Source organism: Chelonia mydas, chromosome 3 (genome assembly GCF_015237465.2).
Source record: "Chelonia mydas isolate rCheMyd1 chromosome 3, rCheMyd1.pri.v2, whole genome shotgun sequence".
Classification (NCBI taxonomy): Eukaryota; Metazoa; Chordata; order Testudines; family Cheloniidae; genus Chelonia; species Chelonia mydas.
In genome coordinates, this window is record NC_057851.1 from 197431423 (window position 1) to 197453578 (window position 22156).

The 22156-nt window shown below is 43.7% G+C and overlaps 1 protein-coding gene across 2 annotated transcripts; it reads left to right on the forward strand.

Annotated features, from left to right (window-relative positions):
* Positions 1 to 21998, forward strand: SEC23B (SEC23 homolog B, COPII coat complex component). Of its 2 annotated transcripts, XM_037896220.2 has the most exons (20): positions 1 to 210; positions 3768 to 4003; positions 5962 to 6019; positions 6756 to 6842; positions 7777 to 8013; positions 8434 to 8519; positions 9268 to 9412; positions 10336 to 10494; positions 11369 to 11484; positions 12936 to 13059; positions 14072 to 14152; positions 14655 to 14744; positions 15338 to 15444; positions 15632 to 15785; positions 17296 to 17373; positions 17689 to 17850; positions 18348 to 18434; positions 19170 to 19325; positions 20166 to 20231; positions 21423 to 21998. In XM_037896220.2, the coding sequence occupies exons 2-20, from the start codon at positions 3783 to 3785 to the stop codon at positions 21510 to 21512; spliced, it is 2304 nt and encodes a 767-aa protein (XP_037752148.1). In that variant the 5' UTR covers positions 1 to 210; positions 3768 to 3782; the 3' UTR covers positions 21513 to 21998. The 2 variants fall into 2 exon arrangements, with proteins under 2 accessions (XP_037752148.1, XP_043400044.1); XM_043544109.1 differs by lacking the exons at positions 1 to 210; positions 3768 to 4003; positions 5962 to 6019 and adding an exon at positions 6133 to 6570.
* The last annotated feature ends 158 nt before the right edge of the window (positions 21999 to 22156 follow it).

Below are 22156 nucleotides of genomic sequence, written 5' to 3' on the forward strand. Positions count from 1 at the left end.
GCGGGTGCCCTCCGCTGAGATGGCGACAGCAGCCGCGCAATGGTGCCGCCATCTTGGGCAAGGGCAATGTAGCCGGCGAGGCGCCCGCGCCGCCATCTCGCTGTCGGGCAGGCCCGCCGCTGAGCTGGCCTTTCGGGCGCGGGCGCTGCCGGGACACGGATCGTCGGGCGCTGCGAAGCGGAGCCGGCAGAGCGACAGCACCGCGGGCAGGTGGGTGCTCGGGGGCGGCGGGAGGGTAGGTCCCCCCCAGGGCCCCCCGGTGCTGAGGCTGGGGAGGGGAGGAAATGGGAGGCGGGGGGGTCCGCCAGGGCGGGAGGGTTCCCCGGGTGAGGGGAGGGGGCGACGGCTCCCCCCGGGCAAGTGGGGGAAGGTGCCAGGGGAGGGGGGACCCCTGGGTCCCCCAGTAGGGGATGGGGCGAAGGGGGTCCCCCGGGTCAGGGGAGGGGGTTCCTTTCCAGTGGGGGATGGGGTGCGAAGGTCCCCCAGTGGGGGAAGGGGTGCGGGGGTCCTGTGGGTCAGGGGAGGGGATTCCCCCAGTAGGGGATGGGGTGAGGGGGCGAGGGAGGTCCCCTGGGTCAGGGGAGGAGGTCCCCCCAAGTGGGCGATGGGGCAAGAGCGTCTCGTGGGTCAGGGGAGGGAGTCCTGCCAGTCGGGGGATGGGGTGAGGGGGTCCCCCAGTGGGGGGTGGGGTTAGTTTCCCCAGGCCACTGTAGGAGGGGAAAGGGCCCCACTGTTGCTTTTGGGGCCACCTCCTCTACGATTGGGGACCTGAGTAGGGCTGCTGGACCTGTCCAGGTTCCCCAGTATTGTCCCGTTTCTGAGATCACTGCCCCGGGAATCTGTCGGGGTGTTCGGTGCTCGCTGCCCAGCTTGATGTGCTCAGGATCATCCTGAATATTGTGGGGGTTTTGTACTTCGGAGGTGGCAACCCTAGGGCTCAGAGAACGGGGGGAGGATCCCCTGGGCCTCTGTTGTGGGCAGTGAAGGAGGGACAAGGACCCCCACATCACTGATTCCCCCACTCTGGGTGGAGGTTGGTGTGAGGCCACTGTGTTGCTGTTGGAGTAGGATGGGGGAGTCTCCCCCAGTATGGGGTTGGCATGAGGGGCCCTGCCTCATTATTCCATTTTCTGTGTAATTTTTGGTAAACCTTTACTCTCTTTCACAGAGGAAACAGCTAAAATTTCTCCTTTTTTAAAAATGTTGCCCTGATCTCCTCACTCTCTAACTAACACCCGCAGTTCAACAAACTTCACAAAGACCTTCTGAGAACATCTTGGCTACAGGCCACATTTAAAACTAAAGAGGCAAGGCGTTCCTCTATTAACCCAGGATTAGCTAACTTCTTTACGTCAGGATTAGTCAATTCCGTCAGCTCCTGTTTTGTGATGCTGTCAGCCTGCCTATCTGACTCACAGGCTCCGCTCAGCACAGGGACCCTGGTGAGGGTGTCGTGATGTTTAGATGCAGCTGAGTGGCTCACGGGGGAGAGCTCTGAACCCTGGGGATGGGGTTGTGTGTTGAGCATTTAGAGGAAGCAGTAGTGTGTAGAGGGTTTGAGGATTCCTCCTCACATCCTCAACTGTAAGACCGATGCAAAGAATTTATTTAGTTTCTCCGCAATTGCCTTATTGTCCTTGAATGCTCCTTTAGAATCTCGATCATCCAGTGGCCTCACTGGTTGTTTAGCAGGCTTTCTGCTTCTGATTTACTTACATTTTTTTTTTTTTTGCTATTATTTTTTGAGTCTTTGGCTAGCTGTTTTTCAAAAATTTTTGGCCTTCCTAATTATATTTGTACACTTCATTAGCTAGAGTTTATGCTCCTTTCTATTTTCCTCATTAAGATTTAAGTTCCACTTTTTAAAGGATGCCTTTTTGCCTCTCACTGCTTCTTTTACTTTGTTGTTTAGCCACGGTGGCTCTTTTTTGGTTCTCTTACTATGTTTTTTAATTTGGGGCATACATTTAAGTTGAGCCTCTATTATGGTGTCTTTAAAAAGTTTCCATGTGGCTTGCAGGGATTTTACTTTTGGTACTGTACCTTTTAATTTCTGGTTAACTAACCTTATTTTTAGTTCCCCTTTCTGAAATTAAATGCTACAGTGTTGGCCATTGACCATTGACATGTATATGGATCCTAACAGGTACTGATATGGTCTTGCTTTTGAGCGGGTCTATATTTTCTGGGATGCCTCAAGGATGGTGGGCAGTTTCTTCTGTGTCATGAAGGTGCTCTCATATGGGGTTCCCCAGGATTTCATCTTGTCTTGTCTTGTTCAGTGTGTATGTGGTGCTGGTAGACAGTTTGGTAAGGCAGCAGGAATGATGATTTCTTCAGTATGCTAAAGGAACTCAGCTCTCTTTCCATGCCATGTCTTCTGTAAGATGTCATCAGGCAAATTATTCTCTGACGGAGATTGGGACATGGATTCACATTAGGGTGACTGACACGCAACCCAGCTGTGACTGAGAGAATGCTTACACTGGGTATGAGGGAGACATTTCTTCTGTCTGCATCTCTGCTTAATGTTTGTGTCTGTGGTTGGTTTTTAAGTGCACCTGAGAATCTTTTTATCTCCACCACTGGTACTGGAGTCCCAGACGGCAGTGGTGGTCAAATGTATTTCCTACCTGCCCTTGGTGAGGATGTTGTGTCCTTTTCCTTTTGGATACAGACTTTGGCCTGATTAGCCATGCTTGTGTCACCTGTAGGATCGATTATTGCAATGCACTTTACATGGATCTTCTCCTTGCAACCCTTTAGAAATTGCAGCCAGTGCAGAATCTCACATCTCACATAGGGATTTCACATAGGGACCATGTTACACGGTGCTCCATGATCTGCATGGCAACCAGTGATTTCCAGGTGAAACAGCACCTTACATTTCTACCTTGAAAGCCCTAAATAGTTTGGGGTCTTTTTGTCTCTTGCTGCCACAGAGCAGAGATCATCTGAAGTGCTCAGGCTAACAGCTCCCTTTCCTGCTGCAAACAGGGGAGGGCTGGCAGCAAGATGTCCTCTGTGAAAGGTCCTGCGTTCTACAACTTGCTGCTTCCTTTGGTCCACACACATTCTCATTTGGTGACTTTCAGGCTGTATTGCAAGCCTGACCAGTTTTCTCCAAGCCTTCCATGGGGTGGCTTGCAGCCCAGTCAGCACACAGCTGCAGCCCACGTGACATTCTCAGGGTCATACAGGTGGTATATATACTGTGTGAATGCAGCCCACATAACACATACAGAGCTGCATACGTAGCCCACAGTAGTAAATGGGTTGAGAACCACTGGTCTGGAAGCTGTGAGGCTGAGGTCGGCAGCAGAGTTGGGGAACTGTTTACCGCAAAGAGATGCTCATGCTTAATGGGGAGTAATCTTGTGTGAGGGTGAGGTCTACCTGCAGCATTTGGGATCTGCTGATTTCAGTTGGCTCTTAAATGTTGGTAGCTTGGCCAGAGCACTGGGTGAGAGCTTAATAGATGTGGATGTACTCATACTGGCTCATTTTATTGTGGGATTGGCTAATTTCATCATGTAGGGCCTGATCCTACACTGGTGCTAGTGTATGACTCTAACTTACTCGTGTGAGTAGTCCCACTGATGGGTGTCCATCTTTGCAGAATTTCCGACTTTTGATGGTATTCTCTTTAGGGCTGGAATCTCGTCATCTTGTGTTTATCTGCCAAGTGATAACTCCCTTGTTGTGCTGTCGCTCAAGTGAGTGGTTCCTGAATGAACATGTGTCATATCGGTTGTCCTTTCTTTCAGAACCTTGAAGATTCCATGGCGACATATCTGGAGTTCATTCAGCAAAATGAAGAGCGAGACGGAGTGCGTTTCAGCTGGAACGTGTGGCCTTCCAGCAGGTTGGAGGCTACAAGAATGGTCGTACCCTTGGCCTGTCTACTGACTCCCCTGAAAGAACGTCTAGACCTGCCACCTGTACAATATGAACCAGTGCTTTGCAGCAGGCAGACTTGCAAAGCAGTGCTCAACCCGCTTTGGTATGAATTTCTGATTTAACTCTAACCTCTGAATGTTAACATTGGATGGAAATAGAGCTTATCGCAATCTGTTTTCCCTGATCTCCATCCCTTTCCTTCCCCGTCTCTCAGTCCAGGGCCTGTCCCAAGAGACCCTTCAGATTAGGTGTCCTGAAATTTTTCAAACACTTGCACATGTAGTGATAAGTAAAGAATGCCAGTCTGCTAGTCCGGGCTGCCAGAATGAGAAGGAAGCAGAAATGGGGTGGAGAGGCAAATGGTTATCCGAGCTCGGAGGTCAGCGATTCAAGGGAAGCCAGCACTGATGTGCAAATAGCTACGTATATCTAATCACTGAGACGTTGCCCTTGTGTAATGTTAGTATGCTGTGCACCTTAAACTGAATGAAAAGCATGCCTAGCACCTAGAGGCTGCAATGATGGGCATATTAGTCGAGCCCTGCGCAGATACAAAATTGGTCTCTGCATCCAACCCACAAGCCACAACAGTGGTCCATGGATATCCACATCTGCGGATATAAAGCAGTTATCTGTGGATTTGCAGGGCTCTACATATTAATTAGGCCCAGGAATGTCAGAAGAGACTGGTCTCTGTGCTTTTGGTGGCAAAATGGGAATTTGAATCAACGCTGTAGTCCTCCTGGATGTAGGTGAGGTTTGATTTAAGTAGAAAGGTTTTGTTTGTGCGTGTGCTTTTATTTTAGGGGAGGAAACACTTTCTGTGTTCTCAAACTCCCATGATGATCTTATGGACATGCGTGTCTTCTGACAAGTATTGGGAGGAAGGTGTTGCCAATGAGATCAACAGGAAGTGTGATTGTAAAGGAAGGCTAGAGAAGGGGTAGGCAACCTATGGCACGGGTGCCAAAGGCGGCATGTGAGCTAATTTTCAGTGGCACTCACAATGCCTGGGTCTTGGCCACTGGTCTGGGGGGCTCTGCATTTTAATTTAATTTTAAATGAAGCTTCTTAAACATTTTTAAAACCTTATTTACTTTACATACAACAATAGTTTAGTTATATATTATAGACTTATAGAAAGAGACCTTCTAAAAACGTTAAAATGTATTACTGGCACGCGAAACAAATTAGAGTGAGTAAATGAAGACTCGGCACACCACTTCTGAAAGGTTGCCGACCCCTGAGCTAGAGGAAGGAGAGTACATCCAAGTGTTACTGCACTAGTCTTCACACTATAAAATTACAGGGGCTAAGGGGGTCAAGCTTTTTGGAGCAGGGAACCATCATTTTGTTTGTACATCCCTTGCACATTAGGGTCCTGCTCCAAGACTGTGGGTCCTAGATCCTGCTGCAATACAAATAATAAATAATAGTAATATTCCACTGACTTGTGGCATCTGTTAACTATCAGCTAGTTACGCGTTGGGAGCAAAAACACCAACCCCAAAACACAGGCTGAAAATTGAGAGGTGACTTTATTCCAGTGTAAGGACCTTCCCAGGGAGAATATACTGGGTACTAAAAGGCTCTTTAACCTAGTGGAGAAAGGCAGAACAGGAACCCAAAGTCAGACAAATTCAAATTAGAAGTAAGGCACAGATTTTTAACAGTGAAAGTGGTTAACCATTGGAACAAACTACCGGGCGAAATGGTGATGCCTTTCTGAACTAGATGCGTTATGTTCTCTTGATGTCTTCAAATCAAACCTTGATGTCTTTCTGGCAGATATTCTGGTAGTCAGACACAAGTTACTGAGCTCAATATAGGGGTGACTGGATGACATACTGTGGCCTGTGTTCTACAGAAAGTCGGACTAGATCTACTGGTTCCTTCTGGCTTTAAAATCTGTGAATCTGAGGTCCTTTAACTCGGTCATTAAAATTAAGAAAATATATTGAGTGTTTTTATTTTCTTTCATATCAACTGTAAAGCCTGGTAGGTGTTTGGCTATAAAATCGATACCTTTGAACTAAATGTTCCACCTTTCTTTTCTTCTAGCCAAGTTGATTATCGTGCCAAGCTCTGGGCCTGTAACTTCTGTTTTCAGAGAAACCAGGTAGGTCGGGAAAGTGCTTCACTTTCTCATTATCTTCTCTATTCACTTCATGCTCTCTTCATTGAGTATTCAATTGACAGCGTTCTCTAGCGAAGGGTAGTAAAATAAGTAGAAATTTCTGCTAATGAGACCCTTCCCCATGGCCTCTTTCTCTTGGTGCACCCAGTTCAGCATTTCTTTTTACTCAGTGAGATGTAAAAGCCGTGGAATCTCATCTCTTCCAGTCTTGGTTCAGTTTTGCCAGCGGCTGTTTGCCAGCGCATGTGCTACAGGCAGCTGATCTGTAGTTATTTTTGTGCCTTACATTTTCGTCATATTCTTTGTGCGTGTTGAGGCCAGGGCTCATCATTGTCTTTTGTTCTTCTGAGTATGAAACTTGCTGTGCTGGAAGTGGATGTCTGCTGTCAGAAACGCTGTGTATCATCTGACTAAACGATTCTCAGTTGCTTTCTAATTGAATTATGCTTCAGACCTACACACATGCTGCTAACCACCACTGCTGTCCATTCATAATGCAAAGCAGTGAAGAACCAATGCTGCATTTTATTCAGGTAAAAGAGTTTGCTGCTGTATCAGGAAATAAGCAATTGAGCAACACGTACTTGAATTCGAAAGCTTTCCTCCCTTGTACATCATCCAGCCTTCATAATGCAGGAGATATACCTGCTGTTGTACATTTCTTCAAATAACCTGCACAGTTAACTTGCTTTTTCTAATCCTTGCTTCTCATTTTCAGTTCCCTCCAGCGTATGCAGGCATATCCGAAATAAATCAGCCAGCAGAACTTATGCCTCAGTTTTCCACAATCGAATACATAGTGCAGGTAAGTGCATCATGGTCAAGCTTGGGATTCTCAGAAAACATTTGAAACACATATGTATGCTGTAAGATTATTTAAGATAACTTGAATAAAGTGTTTGCATGAGCAAAGTGCAGTTGGACTTTAGGTTAATTAAGCACAGTTTAAACTCCCTGCTGTTTGTCTGATCTCTTGGGTTAAGCCATTCATTTTTAGCTTTTTAATTTAAATAGGTTTCCTCTAAAAATCTGTGTATACAGTTTTCATGTGAAGACTGGAGAGTGGAAATGGATGCAGTTTCTTACGTTTAGCATCCAGGTTCTCTATTTTAATTAAATAGAAGCCAAACAAGCCATATTCTAAGCATTTGTCTACACTTGGAAATTGACCGGAATAGCTATTCTGCAGTAGCTGTTCCTGAATAACTTCATGTGCAGACATCCTTATTCCAGGACAGGAGTGCCTTGTTCTGGTTTAGTTTAACCCATTTCAGAATTAATCTGTGTGTAGACAAGCCCTTAGTCTTGTTATAGACTGTGGCCCAATCCTGCCAACCCACTGAGCAGTGGGTCTCTAAAACCAGTTTCATAGTTCAAATAAGTCAATGGAGAGATAAGTGTCTCCCAGGTCTTTGTCCTGCCTGCATTGTGCTTTGTTCTTGATGCCTCCAGTCATGAGAAAAGGTGACCATCTTTTGCTGATCCAGTTGCGGATCTGTTTTAGCTGTCCTCTATCGTTCAGGAGGAGCGCTGTGATATTCCCGAAACAAGATATTTTAACTTGCTGACTTTTAATGGATATTTGTGAGTGAAAGACATAAGAGTTTTCTTATTTCTATAACCATTGTGATTAAAATATTTTGTTTCATTATGAGAATTCCCAGCCGAAGGAGGGTGGGCAGTATGTGTCACTGAGAGCATATACAGATTCATAGTAAACCTTTTTCTTTCCACGACAGAGAGGTGCCCCAACCCCACTGATCTTCCTTTACGTTGTTGACACGTGTCTGGAAGAGGAAGACTTGCAAGCATTGAAGGAATCCCTGCAGATGTCCTTGAGTCTGCTGCCTCCAGATGCACTGGTGGGGCTGATCACATTTGGCAGAATGGTCCAGGTTCATGAACTGAGCTGCGAAGGAATCTCCAAGAGCTATGTTTTCAGAGGGACCAAGGACCTGACAGCTAAGCAAATACAGGTGTGTTCTGCCTTCTCTTCCTACACTTAATCTAACATGTAATTCCATTTAGGTCTCTTATCACATTCCCCCCTTTTCAAACTCTTGGCTTGTAGAGAGCAAATAGGAAGGATGGTCTCGTGTTTAGGGCACTAACCTTAGGGAGACCTGGGTTCAATTTCTTGCTCTGCTGTAGACTTCCTGTGTGATCTTGGGCAAGTCACTTAACCTGTCTGTGCCTTGGTTTCCCCTGTCTGTTAAATGGGGAGAATAGCAAACTCACAGAGGTGTATGAGGATAAATACATTAAAGAATGTGAAGCAGTTAGATACTAGGGGAAGAGGGGCTAGATAAGTACCTCGGATCGGTAGCTAGATAGTAAATAATAGATCTGATGTTTAATCAAGTTTATCCTTCCCACCGCTTCCCTCTGTCTTGTAGGATATGCTGGGTCTTACAAGGCCTGTGGTACCCGTTCAGCAGGGAAGACCTCTTCAGCCTCAGGAACAGCCACCTATTTCAAGCAGGTAAGTGGCTCAGTGAAACACAGTATCCCAGAAGGGCAGGACAGAGCCCATGTTCACATTATGACTTGTAGGACCCAAGCCCCTAAATGCGGGTTTCTTAAAGAGAATCCTTTGTAAGATGGCTTGAGTTCTCTCATTGCAATAACTTGTTTACAATTGTAGATCTATATTGATGGGGTTTATCTGAGCAGCTTATAGTGCTTTCATAGTGTCTGTTTCTTACAGACTCCAAAAATAGCGCCATCCACTCTGGATTTCTATATGGAGCCAGCATTTGAAAACTTATTACTTAAAGTGTAAGCAGAGACTGCCTTTTTATTCTATGTTTGTACAGTGCCTAGCACAATGGGGCCTTGGTCTGTGACTGGAACTCCTAGGCACTAATGAAATACAAATAATAATATTGTAAAAGTCGAGCAGAATAATGAATTATTAGAAAACAGCGGGAGTTTGTTTCCAGATTAAACTGTTTTTCCCTGTGTTGGGTCCTAGCTCATGTGCTCTCTGTCACTCACTCACTCATAAAGCTCTCGTTCCGTGGCCAGTTCTCTTGTGCATTTTGGTGGAGTAGCTTTTCCAAGTCCTCATGCTATGTGCTCTTTGTATCTTGCTCTGATCAAATTGTTTATCTGTTCCTTGTGCCTGTTTTGAAAACTTCAGGTGTAAGAGGTGCATTACTTTGATACAGTTTTTGGCAGCAAAGACCAAACCAATAGGATTTATAGTTGTTCATTTTGAATTCTTGCAGGTTCCTGCAGCCAGTACAGAAGATTGACATGAACCTGACAGATCTTCTTGGGGAACTACAGAGGGACCCGTGGCCAGTGACTCAGGGAAAGCGACCCTTGCGATCAACTGGAGTAGCTTTGTCAATTGCTGTTGGTTTATTGGAGGTAATCCTAATTCACTCTTAATGTGAGATTACCTGGTAAAATTAAAATCCTATGGGATTATGCTGTGCTTGGCCAGTATGTCTCAGTATTTGAAAGACTTGGTCTGTGGCCTGATTGTGTATCAATAGGGTTCATGGTCCATTTTGGTCAATTTCACGGCTAGAGGATTTTAAAATTAGTTAATTTCATGTTTTCAGATGTTTACATCTGAAATTTCATGGTGGCGTAACCATGGGGGTCCTCGCCCAGAAGGTGGTCAGGGTGGGGGTGGGTCGCAAGGCTATTGTCGGAGGGTCGTGGGATTGCCACCCTTACTTCACAGCCAGAGAGGAGAGGACGCGTTTTTTAGGCCATGAATTTGGTAGGGCCTTACATATCAGACGTGAGTGTAGTTTGTCACATCCCTTAACTTTTGAAATACCTACTCAACTTTGTTATGGGAAAATGACCCTACTTGACACCTCCTGGGGTGTGATGTCAGGGATAGTTACGCTTAAATAATATTTGAAAGATGCTTTGTATGAGAGCATTCAGGAATCTCAGAGATATTTACAAACAATATTTGGCTTTCAGATGCATCAGAGCCTCACTGCATCTCTGTGGAATCATACACTGGTTTTGTGGATAGATCACCTGAGGCATAGGGGGGAAGATGGGAGCAGATACAGTCCTGCTTCCTGGGGTGGGAGCATGAAATCTGACTTCCCCTTGTTTAGAAATTGACAGCGGTGCATCAGTCCCCACTATTCCATGTCAAGAAGGCAGGAATTATTTTTTAAGGGAGCACCCAAACACCCCCATCATAATCAGCCCCCTGATGTGCTAGGTGCTGTACACAGAGGTAGACAGACCTTGCCCCAAAAAGTATATTAAAAGTATTGCTGTCCTTTAATCTCTAAAATAAGGCTTTAATTTTATTTTAGGGCACATTTCCAAACACAGGGGCCAGAATAATGTTGTTTACAGGCGGGCCACCAACACAAGGGCCCGGCATGGTGGTAGGAGACGAACTGAAAACCCCCATTCGTTCCTGGCATGACATAGAGAAGGACAATGCACGGTACATGAAAAAGGCCACAAAGGTAGGTCCTGCTGTCTGCTAAAGCAAAGACACTGCTTCTGCTGCACAAATGATGTCGTGGACCTGCTGGGTAAAACTGGTTTGGGTGTTACGGTGTATGTGGTGGCAACACAGTTTTGCCAGCTCATGGCTCTAAGCCACCCCTAGGGAACCAGTAGCTAATCCTAGATCTTTATTGGTGAGCTGCACTTCACCTTACTAACCCTTTTGTGCGACTTTACTAGTGACAAGCACGCTGCTTCTTTGTGGCCCTGAGGCCTGTATGCCCAGACATGGACCTGGGTCTCCCTCAGATACAGATGCTGCTTTTATTACCTAGGTCAAGGTATAAGGCCGGGTTCTGTTCCACCAAGTCCCAAACAAGGCTAAGTCCCTCAGTCCTAGTCTGCATCCAGCACAGGTCTTTCTCCAGAGAGCAAGAAGGTATTTTAGCATGTCTTCCTCAGCCGTTCGGAGGGCAGAAGGCTCTGACCCTCGGTTCCAGGAGTATCCTAACCCCTCTTCTCTTCCTGGCAAGAGAGCGCATTTGCGTCTCCTGCTGAGAACCAGTCAACCTCCAAATGCCTCCTGGGTCTTCTTGACACATAGCTAAGTGGTTAAAATGTGCTGCATTTACTCTGAATGTACAGTGCAGTTTGGAGATGATAACAAAGGTCATAGAAGTGAAACGCAAGCAAGCTCTAATGCAGTGCTCGTTGTGTATTGTGGCTCTGGGATTTGGGGCCCTTACTTTAGGGGTGGTATGTCACCATTAAAATAGAACATGCTTTCCCCAGGGGCAAATTCCTGCTTTGGCCCCAGCTGTAGAACCCAAGGAAATCCTTACCTGCCTGTTGGAATGTTTTAAAAACTCTGCGTGCCCTTTGTCTCCACAGCACTACGAGGTTCTAGCTAATCGCACAGCAGCCAACGGCCACTGCATTGATATCTACGCCTGCGCTCTTGATCAGACTGGCCTTTTGGAGATGAAGTGTTGTGCAAACCTCACTGGGTATGTCCTCAGCCCTGAGCAGTGAGCAAGCATGGCCCTGTCTTTTGGGGGGGAAGAGTGGGATAGGAAATGATTAGTTTGATATAAATGTATGGAGGTGAAAATTGTTGTCATTTCTCTGATTCTAAGTCTGATCTTGTGTCTGTTGTATTCAATGGCAAAGCTGCCCTTGACTTCAGTAGTGCAGGGTGGTACTTCAGGGCAGTTTGTATGGGATGAATTTTGATGCAGTCAGTGGCAAAGCAGATGTCCTGTTTAGAGAAGGGTGATTTAATGTTTTAACCAACTCCTAAACCCTGGATGCGGTCTTTTTCTACAAACACGTTTTATTTCACTGAGACTTAGCAAGGACACTTCCAGAGAGGAGAGCTGAAAAACAGATTAAGCAGTCACATGATGAGCAGTGGCATTATGAGCATAATGTTAAGTGCTTGTTAATCCTGCACTGTGTCATGCAAAATGAAATTTTCTGCAGGGACCAGGAGGGCTTGGTGCTAAGGCACTGGATTGAATTTGCTTCAGGGTAGTAGCAGAATTATAATTTCTTACGGATGCTAGGCCTCTCTGGAGTCAAGAAGCCAGTGCCAAGAGTCATTTCAGTCCCTAGTGGGCATGTATCCCCAGTCCAACCATCATCATTTGCACTGAGTAGCACCCTTGCTGGTGGCATTTGCAGAGGTGCCAACCACTACATGGATTATTGTAGGGACTGCCTGTCTCTTTAATCTGCCAGATGAGATCTACTGGGCCAGTTATCTGGAAAGTCCCTATGCTAGTCTTTCTGGAGGCAAGGTGTTTTCGATAGAAGACTCATAGCTCTAGAATTGCCTTCCCTTCCTTGGTGTGATAGACCTTCAGTCTGCGCTATTAGGCCCTATCCATTTACTCGGGCTTTTTCTGAGGAGGTGAGTTAATTAGAAGAGGATTTAGTTGGTGGTGGTTTGTGGGTTGGGGAGTTCTGTAATGTGTCAAGCATCATCACTGCTAGGGCATCAAGTAGTTTATGAGTTAGGCGCACTGCATGCATTGGAAAATAAACAGATAAAGACAGAACTACCCTCCAGCCCTAGAATGAGTTTTCCCCAATCTCCATTCTAGCACACAGATGGGGAAGACTGCACTGCCATTGCAAGAACTGTTCTGTGGCCAAACGGACAACTCCCTGGCTGTCAATCTAACCCCTTTCATAAACACTTACTGTACTTTCCATTTTTGTGTTAACCCAGAACTTGCTCCTTTGTGCCCTGCCCCTGGGGGTGATGCCAGCATGTTCAGATTTGAGGATTGGAATGCATCCTTCCTGTAGCTAGTTCCTTACTTTGCAATTCGCCGTGGAAACTTTTAAAAAGTCTGTCTGTCTGTGTGGTGGGAGAAGGGTGGGAGAGAGACATCTTTTGCAATTCCATTCCAGTTACTTGTTGTTTAGTTCCCTTGTCCTTTTCCCTTCCCAGGGGTCACATGGTGATGGGAGACTCTTTCAACACTTCTCTCTTCAAGCAGACGTTCCAGCGGGTGTTTAGCAAAGACTTCAATGGAGAATTCCGAATGGCGTTTGGTGCTACGTTAGAAGTGAAGGTGAGAGATAGGGCGCATTAAACAGAACGAACAGATAAATCAGTAAAGAGCACTCCGATGTAACAGATTGTTAAATAGTTGGTTCTGTCTAGGATGTAAACAATGAAATACTTAAGCTTACTTTGCAACATGCAACATTTTAGTGAGTTATTTTAAATTTCCAGTGGCTCTTAGTGATGGAAGCAGCAACCAGAGAGAGTGTATGTTTTGAAACCAAGCCTATTTGGAGGGAATTCTAAGATCGTGACACTTAGTATCTAACCTAACTCCTTAGCCTTCCAAGCTGTTCCATGCAGGCAGATCCCTGCACTTGGTGCTGAGCCCACTGACTTGGGGTTGCTGGAAGGGAGGAGCTTTCTCTCTGGTCCCATCTTGGAGCCTGTTGAATAGTGAGTGGCTTGGGCTCTGCTGCTCTCCCCTTCCCCTGCCTCCATTTTTGGTGTTGTCCTCCCCAGGCTGAATAGCTCCAGTGCCTGCCCAGGCTATTGCAGCCAGGCAGCAGAAGAAAGAAATTGACCAGATTTTTGTCACTTTCACAGACAATGGATTTTTTGGGGTGTTTTTCCTTAGGGAAAGCTTAATCTTTGCAGAGATGAATGGCTTGGCCCTACTTGCCCTAACTTGTCAAGGACAATTTCCAGGCAATTGTGGGCTTGTGGTTTTTGTCTGAAATCTGATTATGTAGATCAGAGGTTCTCAAACTCTAATCGTGGTGCGGCGTTCAGAGATACAGTCACGTGGGCTACATTTCCTCCCCTTCACAATTGCACAACATCCCTGTGGCAACTGCAACAATAGCTGCCGTGGAAAATTAGTGGATGTGGTTTAACTGTCTTTTAATGTAACTTAGCAGCTGGAAAGGAGGAGGAGAAGGCAGCCCCATGTGACCCGCCAGGTTTCTGCAGAGCAGTTTGGGAACCTCTGGTCATCAATGTCTTTTCTGATTAAAGCTGAGCGGCTGTGTACTTTGTGTGACTGATTTGATTTTCAGACTTTTCTGACCCTATTTTAGACTTCTAGGGAGCTGAAAATCTCAGGGGCTATCGGACCGTGCGTATCACTAAACGCTAAAGGACCATGCGTCTCTGAAAACGTAAGTTACCAACATGGAAAATCTTTCATAAAGACGTAAATAAACAGTGCAAAGCCTTTTGGCTAGCCCTGTGATCTGACAGCAATGCTGGGTTCTGTCAAGGAGGAGAGACTGGTTTGGGAGTGTCTTTAGGGTTCATCTCCCCAGGCTAGAGGTAAATTGGGTGCATTGTGGAGGTGACGTGCTTGGTCTTTGAGTGAGGGGTGGGGTCTCCTGCAGGGCTGCTCTTAATGTGTTCCATGGATGGCTGACCAGTGGAAAAAGATGACTGGTGTCCTTGGAGAAGACAACTGAATCTGGCTTCAGCTGTTACACAGTAAAGCTTTCATTTAATTATTTATTTTCAAGCTCACTTTTGGACTTTAACGTGTATCTAGGTGTGAGATGCAGTAGAAGGCACGTGCTGAGTCTTACCTTTGGTCAGAATTTAAAGTGATCTTAACTTATCCTGCACTAGAGAAAAGATCACCACTTTCTTTTTTTTCCTTTGAACCCCCTCCAGGAACTTGGTATTGGAAGTACATGTCAGTGGAAAATCTGTAGCCTGGATCCCAGCTCAACTCTTGCCATATATTTTGAAGTGGTGAATCAGGTCAGTCCAGTTTTTTTCCTCATTCATATAGAGTTACAGAATACTGTTGTCTATAGTAGCCATCACCTCCCTAGCAGATCCCCGAAGAGTAATTACAATGGTCCCTTTGTAACGTATGAGATATCAATTAGCAAGTGTCATATCTAGAAAAAACAGTCTCACACAGACTGCATTCATGCTCCTACTTGCTCTGCTGATGAAAAGCACAATAAGAGCTAAGTGATAAATGTTTTTACCTTGCACAATGACGCTGTTGTTTCTCTTTTCTCTTCCCTACCTGTTATACTTATTCCATGTGCTATTTTTCCACTGTTGTAGGAATGAGAAACTGCTCCCATCCTTTATTGCCCAACTGATGTAGAGCCTGTTAGCAAAGTATCTAATTAACCTGCCACCCCCATTCTTACTCTGGGGTTGCTTAATACTCCTTATATTTTCCAGCAGCCCTGAAAAGTGACCTTCTTGAGCAGCGGGACTGAAGCTTGCAATTATACTCAGGCCTGACGTATAATGCATTGCAGTTCTTTTGCTGTTCTGTAACTCTACCCTATAAACTCTTCATGAGAGTAACACTTTATTCCTCTGTTTTGCAGCACAATGCACCAATACCTCAGGGTGGCAGAGGCGCCGTGCAGTTTGTCACTCAGTATCAGCACTCCAGTACACAGAGACGCATTCGAGTAACCACCATTGCCAGAAAGTGAGCTCCATAGGCCAATCCCTACTGTATTGTTCTTTGATGGCAGAAGCGTTAGTATAATCTGTATTTCTGAATTTTTCCAGCGGTCTGGGTGGATTGGACGCGGGGTGTTTTGCCTGTACAGCGTGATCCAGTTTTTGTACTTGGTAAAGATGAATGTATGTAGCACTAACTTTGCTATTATCAGTTGGGCAGATGCGCAGAGTCAGCTCCAACATATAGAAGCGGCGTTTGACCAGGAAGCAGCTGCAGTGCTAATGGCTCGTCTGGGAGTCTACAGAGCTGAGTCGGAGGAGGGACCTGATGTACTGCGATGGCTAGACAGGCAGCTAATCAGATTGGTAAGTGTGATGGGCGAATCTTGTTGGGTTAAATCTGAAACTGTGTAAACTACTAGGCTCTGTCTACACTTAAAATGCTACAGCTGTGCTGCTGTAGCTCTTCAATGTAGACACTCACTGCAGCGACGGGAGGGGAGGCTATTGCTGTAGTTCTCCACCGCCCCGAGATGTAGTACTTAGATCAACAGAAGAATTCTTCCATCAGCTTAGTGCTGTGTACGCTGGGGGTTAGCCACAGCTACAACTCTCAAGGATATAGATTTTTTTCACACCCCTGAGAGACATAGCTGTGCCAATGTAAGTTTCCAGTGTAGACCAGCCCATAAACAGCAGCTAGTCCACTACTGATCATTTCAGCAGAATCCTCCAGCTGACGTGATTATATTACAACGCCAGACTGCCTCCAACTTTTCTACAGGCGCCAAAAGTCCCAGCTGCCGAAATCTCCAGCTATGCCCCAATGGCTTTTAGGGCTGGTCTATGCTAACAAATTAAATTGACCCAGCTACTTCGCTCAGGGGTATGAAAAACCTACACCTGGAGTGATGGAGTTAAGCCGACCTAAGTCCCCGGCATAGGTGGTGTTAGGTTGACGGAAGAATTATTCTTTCGATCTAGCTACCGCCTCCTGGGGAGGTAGATTAACTACAGCGATGGGAGAACCCCTCCTGTCACTCTGGTAAGTGTCCATCCTGAAGTGCTACAGCAGTCCAGCAACAGTACTGAAGCCGTGCTGCTGTGGCATTTTAAGTGTAGACATAGCCTACAATGCTGCTATGTTGTGTTCGTACAAAAGCCTGTGGCATGTCCAGTTCTGAAAATGTGGGGTCAGTGTAAAATAAAAGTGAATTGAATACTAAACAAATGCGAGGGGCTGGCTACTGCTCTTATTTGCAGTGTTCATTTGCATATTTCAGTCATTAAAACCATCGATTTTCAATGACGCTGCTGCAGAATTTCCAGTCTGCTGTCGCAGAGCCAAGGAACGTTGGGCCAACCAGTGTTTCGTAGCATACAAAACACCTTGGCCATAATGAAGCCTAAGTGATGTGAGATACAAAGCATTAAATGAGAGCCAGCAATCTGATCATAACTGATCCAATAAAAAACATTAATTTCTTGGAAGCAGTTTTTTTCCCCTTTAGTTATTTTTAATCTGACCTTTGTACTAAGCTTGTGATATGTATTTACATGCTAAAATATGATAAGTGAAGATGGAGTCCAATCATCATTCCAGAAACAGCCCCACATATTAGTGACTTAATTAATAATGTGAAAAGAACATAAGAACGGCCATACTAGGTCAGATCAAAGTCCATCTAGCTCAGTATCCTGTCTTCCAACAGTGGCCAATGCCAGGTGCTTCTGAGGGAATGAACAGAACAGGTTAATTATCAAGTGATCCATCCTGTGTCATCCAGTCCCAGCTACTAGCAGTGAGATGTTGAGACACCACATTGTGTAATGTTTCTCTGTATTACCCATTGGTAATACGCATTCCTTCCAACAGTGTCAGAAGTTTGGACAATATAACAAGGATGATCCGAATTCCTTCCGACTGTCAGATTCATTTTCTCTGTATCCCCAGGTAAGAACTCCACTTTGCATAGACATGGAGATGTGGAAAAAGGCAGTTACAGGCAGAAATGTCAATAAAACACACAATTATGATTGTCTGATGATTTTTAAATTTGTTGTGATGCAAGTCAACACCCTGGCATGTAGTTAAATGCTGTAAACGATTGGTAGATAAAGCTTCCAAAGAGTTAATTAGAGGAAAGACTTTGGCAGTAACTTATTGTACATTCAGACTGGACTTGTGAATAGGGAGGTTAAAAAAAAAAAATCAATGGATTTTTTTTTTCTTTTTTCTTTTCTCATTCATCTTTCTATCTAAATGTAGTTTATGTTCCACTTGCGACGATCTCCATTTCTTCAAGTGTTTAATAACAGCCCGGATGAATCTTCCTATTACCGTCATCACTTTGCCAGACAAGATCTGACCCAGTCCCTCATCATGATCCAGCCCATCCTTTATTCCTATTCTTTCTCTGGACCACCTGAGGTAAGTCACTGACTTGCTATGTTGAGCAGAGAGCTTTGGAACAATCCTTAATGGTGTCTAGTCAGTCATCAAAATGGTACTGTTTTATACAAATGGTCCAGTTTGTAGTATGGTCTGCCTTTAATTAAGATAATTATTCAGAAAAATATTTGTATTTCAAAGACAAGGATATTCTTTTAAAATTCTAAAGTTGTGAACATACAGTAAACACAATATTCTTTCGATGAGAGATTCTTGTCCAAGATCATTTCAAATCAAACTCATGTAGTTGAAAAATAGCTTTTCTACACATTATATTTCCTGCAGAAACCTTGATGATTCGTTCCGCGATACTTGTGTCATTGGCTACGCTCTGAAATTTGCTTATTCAGACTGATAGGCACTCAATTGATTCTGTTGTGTACTGCTGTAGAACAGTGATCTATTGCACTGAACTTGAAGTTTAATACAGTTCTGAGGGCATCATCGTGACTGACTTCTCATTTTATCTTTCCCAGCCTGTGCTTTTGGATAGCAGCAGCATTCTTGCTGACAGAATTCTGCTGATGGATACTTTCTTCCAGATTGTAATCTACCTTGGTGAGGTACAGTGCAAATCATGTGTCTTTCTCTTGTTACCCTGCACCATTACTGTGTGTGTAAAACGACCCATTTGAAAAGCTTGGGCTAGTGTAATGATACCAGTGTTAATTCCCCTGCAATATTGCCTCTAAAGGCATGTCAGTTTGCAATGGCTCAGTTATCTGCTTCCTGTTTTTCAAAGAGATTTGGTCTCCGCGAGAGATATGCACACAGATCTAATTAATGTGAATGTGAGTTGTATGTACACCTGAGTCAAGCAGAAGGAATCATCACCTTCCTGTAATGTTGCAGTTTGAGCCAATCAGCTATTTTGGTGAAATCTGTTGAGGGAAGGGGTAAATTTGTATGTGAGTGGAGCAGTTGTCAGGTCTCTGTAGCCTTATAAACACTACAAGAAAATGACTACAGCCATGGTATTTAAGTCTTAGTTAAACTAAGAAATAGCAATTTTTAAGAATGCTGTGCATATCCCTCATAAATGTATATTTTGATGAACTTTAAACTATTGGTTATTTTCAACAAATTGCTCTTGCAGCTCTACAGAAATAAATGTAGATACTTGGCTGAGTTTCTCATCTTGTTAGCATGTTCTTTATTTGAATTCAGGATTAGACAAATACAAAGTAATTGACTAAATAATAAAAATGTGTTTCCTGTAACATTCTAGTGTTTTAAAGCAGAGACACAAAAGTTACAAAGGAGACTTCTCTCCTACTTTCTCTCTTTTCCTCCAATAGACGATTGCACAGTGGCGGAAAGCTGGCTACCAAGACATGCCTGAATATGAAAACTTCAAGCATTTACTGCAAGCCCCATTGGACGATGCCCAGGAAATATTGCAGACTAGATTCCCAATGCCGCGTTATATTAACACTGAACATGGAGGCAGTCAGGTACGGCAAAGCCTTATCCAGGAGCACGTGTCTATTAGTTTTGATTGAAGCAAGTTCATAGGTTTAGTAATAAGCTGATTCTGTAGACTAAATAACTTTGCAGTAATTCAACCCTCAAAGTGTACAGCCTATATATCTTTCCTTGTGAGCCCTTACCACTAATAGTCTGTTTTAAAAGCGTAGTTTAGAAATTGTTCATGGGACAGGCCTTTGAAATAAAAGGGTGCAAAAAAGAAAATGGTCAGATGACATACTGCATGGAGAATAAATGATAGTTACGTATCAAAACGTATCTAGCTTAGGTAATACATTCAGTGCAGCTTTGTTTATGAGTCACACTGGATTAGAAGCCTAGTCCTGGCATTCTCTCTTCCGAAGCCTATGGCAGCATTCATAAGTAGCAACAAGTGGGAACACTTGTACCAACAAAAACAGGTATAGTCCATATGCCTCTGGTAATAAGAAGCTATTTAGCTTTATCTTCCTCTTATTCCCTTCTCTGCTTATCACACCCTCTATAAAAGCAGCATAACTGACACATCAGTTAGCAGCAGTAACTGATGTCCAAAAATATTGGTCAAATGTTAGCTATTACAGTGATCAAGAGATGAAAACCATTGCATCGTGTGGTTACCATAGTGATATCCGTAATAGCTATTGCATTGGAACTTTAGTGGGACATCAGTTCAAGTTAAATGAGAAAAAAATATTCTCTAGACAAGGGCCTGAAAGCAAAGGCTAGCCAGACTGCTGTGGTGACCTGAGGTATGGTGATAAGTCCTGAAGGAGTTGATGTTCTTTATTTTATTATTTTTGTAATATTTTGTTTGTTTTTTACAGGCCCGCTTCCTCTTGTCTAAAGTGAACCCCTCTCAGACTCACAATAACCTCTATGCCTGGGGACAGGTGAGTTATGGAGGAGTTACTGCTGTTGGAGGAAGGACAGAAGCATGCATATATAAGATACACATTTTTTAATTTATATTTTCCTTCCCCGTTCTATTTGCTTTCTAATCACATAGCATTAGGCTATGAACAATGGCTTGCTTAGTTCCTGTGGGTTGCTTTAGATCTCTCATGCTTCTCCCCTGGCTAGCAACTTTCACAGACATTGATGCCTTGATGATTTGAAATTCTGTCATGTTTTGTGAGGGGAGAAAACCTCCCTGTAACAATGGAGCTAAGAATGGAACTTCTGGGTGTTGGCTCTGATAGTCACAGTATTTAAAAACTCAGAAATGTACAACTCAATTCTGAGGAGCCAGATTTTCTTTATAACCTAGACGTACATCGTGTGTTCATTACAGTAAATATCAACTGATTAGAATATACTAGCTAAACTAGATGAACAGGGAACAATTAGATGAACAAAAATAACTTGCACGTTCAGGATAACATTTTCAAACCTGGATGTCTAATGTTAAGCTCCTAATTTTTTTTTAAATTTAAGATCCTAAATAAAGGTAACATGATAATTAGTGGGAACAGTAATCTGCTTGTTGTGTCCTGAGCACCTACAGCTCTTGCTGACTGCAGCGGGAGCTGCCAGAGCTCAGCAACTCTGAAAACCAAGCTACTTTGATTTAGGCTGCACTTCCAAAGCTTCAGGCAGTCAGGTTTGAAAATGTTGGCCACAATATCATCTTGATCTACCCTTCACTAACTGGTCTGATACCATTAGATCACAGCTGGTTTACATTAGTACTCTGGTACTATAGAGTAAAAATATTAATAATAAATGAATCAACCCACCAGGTATAAGTGTACTGCAACTGAATATACAATGTGCTTGTTTTTGTGTCTATTCATTCTTCCTCTACCTTTATGTTGTCTATGTAAACTCTCCGGGGCAGGGATACACAGGTTGCTCCTTGAATAATAAATATTTCACTATGTATTCTTTTGGGAATCCACAATATGGAATGTTGTTGCTTTTGTTACCAAGCAGCTTCTTCCCAATATATCCTTATGCAATTGATTTAGCAGGCAATTAGGGTAGAGCACTGAAGCCTGACATCCTTTCAGAACAGTCCTAGTGGTAACCATGTTTGCTTTGTTCTTTACAGTTATTTACTAATTTATTTTATATTATTATAGGAATCAGGATCTCCCATCCTAACGGATGATGTTAGTCTCCAGGTGTTCATGGATCATCTGAAAAAGTTGGCAGTGTCAAGTGCATCATAACTTTGACTTAACAAGGAAGTGACCAAAAAAAAAAAAAAAGCAAAGAATTACTGGGATCATGGTGACAATTAGTGTGGAAAAATGTACTACATTCCTTTCCCTCTTTGAGATCAAGGCTTTTAAATATTACACAAAATGAATATTCAAGGAGAGTTTTGTACTTAGTTCTTTTAGTTTTTAATTTATTTGTATTCCTTTTTTATGTGATCTCTCTGATCTTTATTTTTTTCATACATTGCAGCCCAAGGATGTTTTAGCTGATATAGATATTAATACATTTTTAGATTAATTTTAATGGCCTGTGTGTAAAATAATTAAAAAACAGTAACTTGCCTTTCAGCAGCTTCATCAGGGGGACTATACTGATGAAAAATAAAAGTGGAGGAGGAGAGCATTAATATTTAGTGCTGGACTGAACTTGTGTGTGTGTGTGTGTACGCTGAGAGGTTGACTTTATCACACAATAAAGTACACTATGAACTTGAACTTTTTCTTTGTTCTTGAAATCTTAGAATGCTTCATCTTGTTACTTCATTATGTTATGGCTCAGACCTGCTCCTGTATATAGGGTTATGTTGATGAAAAACATAAGGACTCGATCTAAATTACCTTTATTAATTTCCAGCTCTGTTGATTTGCATTGA